Source organism: Haliaeetus leucocephalus, unplaced genomic scaffold, assembly GCF_000737465.1.
Source record: "Haliaeetus leucocephalus isolate CR32 unplaced genomic scaffold, Haliaeetus_leucocephalus-4.0 Scaffold306, whole genome shotgun sequence".
In the NCBI taxonomy this organism is placed as follows: Eukaryota; Metazoa; Chordata; class Aves; order Accipitriformes; family Accipitridae; genus Haliaeetus; species Haliaeetus leucocephalus.
This window is the reverse complement of record NW_010972742.1, coordinates 5792318-5803339: the sequence shown is the minus strand read 5'-3', so window position 1 is coordinate 5803339 and position 11022 is coordinate 5792318. Positions and strand designations below refer to the sequence as shown.

At 40.3% G+C, this 11022-nt stretch overlaps 1 protein-coding gene across 1 annotated transcript in view; it reads left to right on the top strand.

Annotated features, from left to right (window-relative positions):
* Nucleotides 1-2475: 2475 nt before the first annotated feature.
* PKN3 (protein kinase N3) overlaps nt 2476-11022 on the top strand; it is a 16141-nt gene continuing 7594 nt past the window's right edge. The window contains exons 1-12 of the mRNA XM_010571120.1: nt 2476-2719; nt 3283-3431; nt 4949-5078; nt 5192-5343; nt 5726-5921; nt 6232-6423; nt 6675-6784; nt 7287-7430; nt 8397-8472; nt 9435-9577; nt 9904-9923; nt 10687-10801. Coding sequence (XP_010569422.1) covers nt 2476-2719; nt 3283-3431; nt 4949-5078; nt 5192-5343; nt 5726-5921; nt 6232-6423; nt 6675-6784; nt 7287-7430; nt 8397-8472; nt 9435-9577; nt 9904-9923; nt 10687-10801 — 1671 coding nt within the window. The remainder of the gene's footprint in view (nt 2720-3282; nt 3432-4948; nt 5079-5191; nt 5344-5725; nt 5922-6231; nt 6424-6674; nt 6785-7286; nt 7431-8396; nt 8473-9434; nt 9578-9903; nt 9924-10686; nt 10802-11022) is intronic.

Below are 11022 nucleotides of genomic sequence, written 5' to 3'. Positions count from 1 at the left end.
GGGATGGGATCTTCTGGGCTGCAATCCAAAGGACTAAGTGCAGCTTTGATACTGCTGAAATTTTTGCTAGTTAGGAAGCAGTCTAGACGCTTTGGTACAACATGAGTCTAGCGGAAGCCCTGGGTGAGTTCTGGCAGCCCTGCTACAAGTACCAAAAGCAAGCTAATTTAAGCTAGCTTGGGTATTTCTCTGCAAGCCGTAAACGTGTTTCAGGATTGCATTGAAGACATACCCTGAAGGACTGACCTTCCCTGGGAACCCAAGAACAGCTGTAGCATGGGCTGTGGCATTATCTTGACACCCCACCAAAATTCCTGAGTGAGAATGCAAAACAGATCAACCCAAATGCAAATTCAGCTTTCCCATCCTCTCAATAATAGAATATTCTGTCTTCCTGGTGCAAACAATGTTAATGTTATGGCACTCTGATCCATAGAGGGGAAGAAGGATCTGGGAAAACATACCATGCTCCCATTCTAAATACACTTAGAAAATTAGCATGGTGCTTTAACTGGTATTCAGACTAGCTTTTGGCAGAGAGTGATGTGGAGGAAAATTGACCTGAGAGCTGCCAAGACTGTACCTGTTCTCTGAATCAATAGCCAGGTGTCTGTATTCAGTACCCATTGTCGGCATTACTCTTGCACCACTACTCATTCCATTGCTCTGAGCAGATCCAGGGGGTGGATTGCTTATGCCCATTTGCATAGTTTGGATAGAAGATAAATCTGTATGATTTTTCTAATTATTTGAATGAAAATTGCAACCAGTGACCTCCTTATAGTCACTTGCTACATACTCGATAAAGAGCTTTCTGATTTTCCAACTTGCAGCTGGTAAAGGTTGCCTGTGACTCAGGAACTCCATGATTCAAGTTCTTCCTCACAAAACTTTGGACATTTTCCAAAGCTCTGGCTTAGTTCCTGGCTTTACTAATTGGGCGAGAACTTCCTGGAATAAGGATGTTAATCTGAACCTTTTTGTTTTGTTACAAATCTGAACAACTCCTATTTTGGCTATTGCGTATCTGTTGCAGACCCAACTTGGTTTTAGGCCAACTTTAAAATAGATTTTTTTCCTTCTTCTTTAATGATTTTGCTATTAGACTGAAATGGTAACAAAAACTGATTGAGGATGTTTGGTTGGGTCTTTGAAGTGCATAACAAAATATACTAATACGATTAAATAATTGTTTCTGTGTGAGCAGCATAGACTTTGGATGCAGAGCACACTACTAAAGTGCAGTAATGTATGCAAGTAACACAAAACCAGTGTGGTTTATTGTTGGAAATGTGGTCAACTGATTAAAGAGTGTGAAAGCAAGTTGGGATTCCCGAGTTCTGTCTTTAGTCACTGACATGCTGTGTGACATTAAATCGGTTAGTGTAGTGGAGCTTGACTGTGCAACCGTTTCTTTTGCATTTAAGCAGGGAGTATGATGAGTCATTAACGTTAGGTTATTAATACATTAATTGCTCTGAATGCCTTAAAGGTACTCTTCCTGTTGAAGAGAAAAGCGTAACCCCTTGCTTGAATCTGTTTGCTAAGGTGTTAGGTAGCATCCTCATGGATAAAGCTTTCACAGCTCCTGTCTGAGTTCAGTCCTTACTTGGTCAGTGAGATATACCTGTGCTGCTACTGCCTATACTGTGTATGTCCAGAGTCTGTAAAGAGAGCATCTCTGTCCAGAGCTGTTAATGAGGCATATATCACTAGAACAAGTAGTATTGAAAATTATGTAAAACAAAGCCCAGAACAAGCTCAAATGCTACTAATGCAACTCAAAAGAATCAATGTTTTAAAGTGGCCTTACTGCCTCTAAATCATAAACAGAATAGAGACTGAGACAACAGTCTGGTTCCCTTTTCAGATACAGCAGAAATTTGAGCTTACTCTTTTGCTTGCTCATTTGTAGAAATAGTTGTAAGTTTTACATTTTTCTTCTTCAAGGGTAACAGCTGAGAGTTAATGCATGCTTGTGACATTCCTAAAAAGCTCTAACAGGTTAGTCGGGATGTGTCTTTGAACAGTCGGCATCAAGACATATTCAGATAAAAATCTGTATCTACTACATCATACTAGTAAAAGTTAATGTTGATCAGAACAAGGGCAAATATTGGCTGGGCTTTGATACTTGGATAACAAAGATGTGTGTAGACATTAAATAACAAGGAGACGAGTAAGATGAAGGTTTTTCTCCATTATGGTTTAAAACCAAATTAAGGCATGTTAAGATCAAAGTTGTGTTCTGTCCTCTACAATTTAAATGTAAGTCTGGTCTTGAAAATTTGGTGAAAAGGTTGGCTTCAGAATTTGCGTGAACCAGTTTCTAAATGAAATGAAGGAGTGGAATCTTATGAGGGTATTGCTATATCATAAAAATGGTTGAACTGTGTTATATCTGAAATTCTCTTGCCCAATGCTGCTTGATTGCAGGGCAGCTGTCTCTTGCAGCTGGGCAATGGTGTGAACTTAATGGATCCAAGCTTCCAGCAAAAACTGGAGTGTGAGAAGGAACTACTTCGCCGCGCTATACAGAAAGAACTGAAGATTAAAGAGGGAGCAGAAAACCTGCGCAAAGCAACAACAGACAGAAAGAATCTTGTTCATATAGAGCATGTGCTGAAATCTTCCAACCGAAAACTGGAGCAACTGCATTGGGAACTTCAGGAGCTTAATGCAAGGATTGTAATAACAGACAAAGAGAAGAGTAAGACAGGTAGGTCTTGGGTCATGATTGACAGGAAAATTCTGTTATAGTGCTTCAATATTTATATATATTGAATTGATATATTTTTCTGTTGAGGGCTCACAAGTAGTGGGAGTTTCTTCTGTTGGTATTTAGCTGATTAAATGATCCGTGCAGTAAAAAGCTGAGAATGGGGCAATAAAGGTGAACGGAGGCGATATGAGAGATCAATGTAAGGGGAAGACCAGCTGAGAGTGCTGAGCATGGGCAATATTCAGGAGTAGGCTGTAGGTGGAATTGAAGAGATTTCAATAGAGTTTCTGGGCAGTTGAACATCCAAACAACTTACAGGATGAATGAGTATAAAATTGGAAGACTACTTGTTAGGACATGTTCACTGATAAACTAAGAAATATTTACAGATATGAGCTTGAGTTTCATTTGAAATAGTGTTTTGCAGTCCATTTTGTAGACAAGACCTTTTTGTACCTTATTTTATAGCCTGACCTTCTTTTATAGAGTTACCCATCTATAACCCAGTGAAATGATACGAGAAAAGATGACTAGTGGTATTGATTGTATTGTTTGTGCAGATGGATCTGTATCTCCAGATCTTTGTCTCTGGGAAAGAAACCCGGACCCCATGACAAGAAAGGTTGAAGCTCTGAAAAAGCAGCTGCATGTTGAAATGAAAGTGAAACAAGGAGCTGAGAACATGATCCAAATGTATTCAACATCCAAGGTAAGCAGGAATAAGCAACCATTTGGGAACATGGATTCCCGGATCAAAATTTTTATTTAAAGTCCATACACAAGAACTCTCTCTGATAATTAGTGTGTAAAAGAAATTGATTTGCGAAGCTTGCTTGACTGAATCCTAGCTCTGCATTTTGGTTCTCAGCATAGTGACAGAATGTCAACCAAAGCACAGGACAACCAATACTGTGATTGAGCATTAGACTTACTGCAACATGTTACAGATTTCAAGAATTTAGCAGGAATCAAAAAGGAATTGGATGGTGCATGTTTCATTTGCCAAGAACTTAATCCAATCTATAATTACTGGATGTTAGGAAAATGCTTTTCTGAAAGTGTAGTTTATTCCACTTTGACCTATGATGTGGTTGTCTGTGCCTTTTCTGAAGCATCTGGTGGTGATCACTGTGAGAGGGGAGTTATTAGACCAGACAGACGGGCATAGTCTGGCAATTTTGATCCTTTTGGCAGTTCTTAAATAGCAGGTGCTGATTGTACTTCTGCTCTTGAACGTTGCTTAGTAGTATTAATGATAGAGTTGGGAATCATGTTGTTTTAACTTAGCCATGTAAATCCTTCTGTAGTCTCAGTGGAAAGTGCTAGGTACCTAGAGAGTAGCTTGTGTTATCATTCTCGAACAGATGAATGGCCCTTTGCAAAGACCTACCTCTCCCTACCAGCTACAGACTCTACATTACTTTTTTGGTCTAGATGCTTAACTTAGCTGGCTGAATGCCAACATAGAGGTGTTAATGCATCTAACCTCAATGCTTATAGTGACTCTAGATTAGAGGCAGATTTGAGCCAGAGAAAAGTATCATGTAGGAAGTGGTGTGGTAGAAGTGCTATCTCCAGAAAAACTGTTCCAAGCCTGGGAAGGTAGTAACGGTGGTATAAGAGGTACTTTCAGTCACTGACTTGAGGAAAGAATATTAAAAAAGCATTGGTATTGTACACTGTGTTGGTGTGATGTTTTGATATCATTAGGTTGTTTAGGATAGAGCACAGCATGTGGTATCTCTTTATGTGAGAAAAATTTTCAGAGGTTTACTGGTTTTATATTCATCCTACTTTTTGAGTTTGGCATAATTGTATTTAAAAGTCAAGGGATAATTAAAAAAAAAAAATCCAAGCTTATTATGAAGTTTAATTCAGTAAGACCAGCAGCGTACAGGGCTGTGATATTTTCATTTGTGCAAAACCTCTGCTTGCAAAACTCTGTAAGCACGGTTAACCAGTGAACCACAAGTCTCAGTGACTGCAAGGCTTGGTATTAACTGGACATGTCCTCGACCTGTCCTTTCCCTCTGCAAATGGAGATAGTGATCTTGAAGTCCTTCATCCTCAGCAGTGTCTCCTTTACATAACTGCTTATGTATGCCATTTCAGAATCATTTATGACCCACCTTGCGGGTACCACCTCATCCTCCTATGTGAACACATCATCATAATCCATTTTTAATGAGCATGGTTCTCTCTCTGCATATGCTTTCTTTTTGGCAGGAGCGGAAGCTGCTGGCTACAGCTCAGCAGATGCTTCAGGACAGCAAGACAAAGATTGAAATAATCCGCATGCACATTGTGAAAGTATCTCAGTCAGCGGGAGGGATGGAAGATACAGTGGATCCAGCAGGTAAGGTGTTGTAAGTAACTGATACAACCCAGAATAGATGCAGCCAAAGCCCTAAGATCCACAATACTCAGTCAATTTTTATCCTCACCATATTTTATCTCCCAAATGGCCAGTGAGAATTGGGACCACCATCAGTGCTTTGGAGCTGCGTATTGAGGAGCTGAGGCATCACCTGCGCATTGAAGCTGCTGTAGCTGAGGGGGCAAAAAATGTGCTGAAGATCCTAGGAGGGAGTCGGGTACAAGATCGCAAGTTTTTGGCTGAGGTAAGCACTTGTTCAGGCCTTCTTGAGAGGGTGGTTTCATGCTTCAACATTAGTGATTTTGCATGGATGAGTAGAGTTAACCAAGAGTTATTAATTTGGGAAGTTCCTGTCTCTCTGTGAGGACAGCCTGATTGGGATCACTTTCCCTTCTAGGGATAACATTCCTTGCTTTGGTGAAATTTCTAAGGAACATCTGGAGTGACACTGATGGGGTTGGTCAGGATCTATGGGAAAATAATTCATCTTGTTCTTTTATTAGTAAGATGTTACCTGGTCTTTTTTTGAAGCTTGCTCTAGTAGTTCACAAAGGATTAATACTGCCTGGACTGAGGCTGTACATTGAAAATTTCTGCCTGCTTTCTGTTCTACTTCATATTGCTAGGCTCAGGGTCGTTTGCAAGAGTCCTCTCAGAAGATTGACCTGCTGCGCTTGTCCTTGGAACGTCAGCTTAGTGAGCTTTCTCCTGATCACCCAAAAAGAGCACTCATCAAGCAGGAACTTGTAAATACTTCCTCCCTGGGAGCTCAGCATGGCAGCATCCAACCCACTTCAGTTATCAAACCTACAGCCCTTACAGGTACATAAATCCTGCATGGCATGTTGTTGTGAGGAGGACAGAGGGAAAAATGAGTTGCATTTCTTCTTGTTGTTGTAACGCCTCTTGTTATATGGACATTTGATTTTCTAGGAACTGGACTTATGTCTTCGTAGGCCAGCCAGAGCTTTCTGATCATATGGATTTGCAGTCTATTAACCTGGGGTAGATTTGAGCTATTAACCCAGAAATCATGAACCTGAGAAATTCTTGGACTCCTGTAAGGACAGGCTGACTGGAATCACTTTACCTTTTACATAATAATATTCTTTACTCTCCTAAAATTCCTCAGGAACATTGGAAGTGAGACTGATGGGGTGTCAGGATCTATTGGAAAATGTTCCAGGACGTTCCCGAATGACAAGTTCTTCTCCTATCTGTGGCAGCCCAAGTGATTTGAGGTCCCTTTCCCGAACACGAGTTGGCCTGGGTATTCATGGCCGTAGTGTTGCAGGGAAGTACCTGCGGAATGAAGAGCCATGTAGTGAGTATGGGGTTCCCTGTTGAATTGTGAGTGGCGTATGGGAGCCTGGGGGCTTTTCATCACAGTACTAGGTTAGCCTGGTATGAGTGTAATTATAAGAAACCTGGTTTCTGCAAAACTAAGAATAAATTGCATTATACCTGGTCTTCCTAGTATTCTCCTGGAAATTACATTTGATTGGGATATTCACCTTCAGCATGAGAGATTTACTTTGGTAAAAGATTATAATCCATGTTTTCTTCATTGTCCAGATGAGGTCCTTGCTGTGCTCAAAGTGGACAATAAAGTTGTTGGCCAAACAAACTGGGGACCAGTTAATAACCAGGCATGGGACCAGAGCTTTGTCATTGAGCTGGACCGGGTAAGTCTGCCACAGATTGCCTGTGCTGTATTTGTTTTTCCATTTCACCTTACCTGATTTGCTTGTTTAGCTGCCATTCCACTTCATTCAACTGTGTATTGCTGCTGTCCCCATGTCCTTTTATGTGCCAGTTATCTTAGTCTTCCCCTGAAGGCAGTGCATCTCTGGCAGAGATTCAGCCTGAACAGCATCTGTTGTCCTTCTCTCCTTATCTGAGCAGTTTTATTTCATCTTACCAGCAAAGTGGCTCTCAGAGGGATTTCTGAAATGGGGAGCCAAGACAGCCATTTCCAAGAGGGTCTCTAGCTAAGAAGATCTGAAAACATCAGAGAAAGCATGGAACAGAAGGATTAAAGAAGTTTCTTATGCATACTGTTTAGTTTACTGATTTTTTTACAACAGCGTGTGTGTGCCATTTCCAGAGCATGGGGCAGTATGTAACTTTTCTGCTTTTTTTTTTTTTTTTTTTTTTATTCCCCCCCCCCCTCCCCCATCCCACCAGTCTCGTGAGCTAGAAATTGCAATTTATTGGAGAGACTGGAGAGAACTATGTGCAGTGAAGTTTTTACGCTTGGATGATTTCCTTGATAATGAACGTCATGGGATGTGCCTCTCACTCGAACCCCAAGGAATGCTTTTTGCAGAGGTATAAATGTAAGCTTTGTTTCTTTTTCAGAGAACTCTGTGTGTTTAGGGTGCCTGCCCTGAAAGCAGTTGTTCAACCCAGGATACAAGGAATGGAAGGAGCAATAGTCTAGAAGGGTAGAATGACACCTGAAATCCTTTTGCATCAGTATCACATATAAGAATAAGGAACAACATGATATAATAGATGTACGCATGCCATAGCCTGGAGTGACTCTTCAGCTGCTCCACTGTAATTATATGTGTGTGTGCTGTGAAATCCGTTCGGTTTTATTTGCTTTCATTATGAGTCATCAGTGACACTTTAATTAAACATATGGCTTAATGGTCAAAATTGAATCACAGGCACTGTAGAATCAGAGATCCAAATTCCCTCTGGGTATGCTTATTTTATCATCTTTCTGAGGCTAATAATAGTTTGAAGTACCATCAATGAAGAGATCATCCAGATAATCCCTTAAAAGCTGTAGTACTTTCTCCTTTGTGTTGTGATGAAAGTTCCTATGGTTATCTTTCCAAAAGTAGGATCTTGACCTCGCATACCAAAATTTGTCTCCTCTCCCTGCCTTCTTGTTTTTTGTGGTTTTGTTTTGTGGGGGTTGTTTTTGGTTTTTTTGTTTTTACTTCTGTGCCACAGACCTTTTTTCCCCTACAAATGGCTGTGTTCTTTAAGCATGGCTTTACAAATTAGATTAATTTTGTTTGGGATATGAATTGGTCTTAATTCTGCATTAAATGCTACCTGCATTTCAGGCAGCAGAAAATTTCAACATCTAAAACCACAGTTGAAATAACAGATATTTAGAGGGTGCAGCTAGAGTAACTCAGTCTGGAGTCTGTGGGAGTGACTCCTAACTTACCAAACAGATATGAATGGAGAATTTGATGAGAGAGCAGGCATCTGCGAAAGTTCATGTTCACAGTGTAAATGAAGAATCCTGACAAATCCCCTTTGCTTCTCTGACAGGTGATGTTCTGTAATCCTGTTATTGAGAGAAAGCCAAAACTGCAGCGACAGAAGCGCATTTTCCCCAAACAGAAAGGTAAGCTGCTGAAGAACTTACTATCTAGGGTGTGTAGGTGAGGGCAGGGGTTTGCACAAGCAGGCTGGTGTGCACTCCTATCCCATTAAATTTGTGAGACGTTAAAATGCTTGGTAATTACTGTGTGTAAGTAGGTGGGCTGTATTAGAATGTGAAAATTTGTTCAGTCACAAAAAGTGCAGGCAGCCTGGCTGCAGCATGGTGTGTAATGTGATATTGTTGCAGTGTTTCTATTCACAATTAACATCGTTAGGAAGATATAATTACTAGTTACTTAACGGACTTCTTGGCAAGATTCAGGACTCAAGCTCTACTAATTTAACCAGCAATGCTGTTACTGATGAACAGATATTGGAAGGTTTTCTGGAAAACTCTGAATTGTAGAAGACTATGCATGAACAGGCTACTGATTGTCAAGTCTTTAGAGCTGGCATCTCAGATTAATAGTTGAGGGAGTGGAATAACTTGCATACTTTCTTTTTTGTCTGCAAATTCTTTCTTGTGAACTGAATAAGGTAAGACTTTACATGCTGAGATCTCCTGGCAGTGGGGATAAATGAGATTTTATATTTACGTTCTTCAGGAAGTAGTAAAAATAATGAAAACATCCCAAACGTTTTACTCTTTTTAAGACATTTTCATAAACTTTCTGTTAACAGGCTGCATGATTAAAAGGCAGTATTGAAATAGAAGAAAACCTGACTTAAAATTAATTTTTAATGTTTTATGCAACTTCTACCTGATATTATATTACATGGAACTGAACTTAGGTGAAATAGTGGATCTGTTTCATCATCGTCACTATTAAACTTTCTTCCCTGAAAAAAAGCCCATTCTCCCTAGGGTGGGCTACCTTTCTGAGTAACCCACCGGTGTTTGGGTGAAAATGCTAATTTAACAGTACATGAGATTGTAATTTGTGCATTGTAATCTCACTGGTGTTTTGACTCTGACTCCTCCAGGGAAGGAGTTTCTCCGAGCTCCTCAAATGAACATAAATGTTGCTGCTTGGGGTCGCCTGATGATGAGTTTCCTCCCTCCATGTAGTTCCATGAGCACTCTGAGTCCCCCACTTCATGATCCCATTCACACAGACTTCTCTCCGGTTTCCCCGCAAAGTCATGTTGATTCAGTGTCCAAATTGAGTAGGTAAGTCATGTTCTGAGTGTTGCTGGATTACATTCTGGAATGGGTGTAGGATAGGTCTTAAAATTCTGTTGCACCTTACTAGGGTGGAGGAAGATACTATAAAAATATATCTGTGGAACTTAATTGAGGATTTTAAGAAAAGTCAGTGCTGCCTGAAACAATGTGGTTTTAGTGGGGTGTTCAGTACGCTGTGGCTAGCTCTGATTTATTGTTAGCAGTTGGACCGATTTCCAGAATTGCTGTCCTAACAAGCAGTGTGTTCCAGAGCCAGGGAAACTTCAGCAGCTTTTTTTCTCCTCTGCAGTAAGATTTGTGGGCATAAAAGTGGTGATAAGTAAACACTGTGATACAAAGAAAAAACAACCCAAAAGCAGATTTTCAAAAGTTGTTTTATATACACAGAAAGATGTACTGTTTCTGCGCTGTGAAGGAAAGAAAATTCCACTCATTAAATGTCTTCGCCAGTATAGTAACTGAACTCTATGCAAGGTCACAATGTAATTGTTGTGGTAAAAATGCACTCTTCTCTCATGAGGTTACATGTACCCCAACCACTAGCATAATGCAGCACTCAGAAGGTACGTAGCTAAGCTTTTAAATATGCTATAGAAGATAATTCCCCTCCCCCCCCAATTTTTAAACATTGTTGGAATTAATTTTTAGGGAATTAGTCATTCTCTAAGAGACTATTCCCACTGATTCACAAGACCTGGAACAGGAAAAAAAAATTCGAGTCAATTAGTGTGTTGCTATTAAAATCAAGACTTCCTTGAAATTCTTGATCATAGTGACTTATTTCTACACACCTATGTTTCATTAATTTTATAGCATCAGAGAGTTAGTGTTGAAACGTGAGTTTAACCATCACCAACTTAATAGCTCATTTTCTTTTCATTCATTTAGGAGGGCATATGTCTTGTTGATACTTCACAGACTTGTGGTGTGAATCAGGGAGTCCTGTTGTCCAGTGTATTGGACTGAACTAACATAGCAAAGGTGATATAAAGGTGTCTGTGTACAATGTTCTGCCCTAAGGCAATCTCCTTCAATTTTGTCTTACAAATACAGTGACTTTCCTGCTGCTAAGCTTACATTTGCTGATGAAGCACCACCCAAGCCTCCACGCCTTTTTCTGATGGCCAGCTCCAAAGAATCAACACCATCACTTGCAGATTCTCCGGTAATCGTCTGGGCTAATAGGGAGGCTTTTCTTTGTTGGTTGGTATTCTTTCAAGGCCCAGTTCTTCTTATTTGTTTATTACTGGAGAAATAACTATACTTTAGGTAGGCACCTCCTCATTAGCTGGCCGATCTCCAGGGATTCAGAATCCAGTGAGCTATTTTGGCATGGAGTCTTCCAAAAAGTGTTTCCCTGCTTCCCCCCCCCCCCCTTTTTTCCTT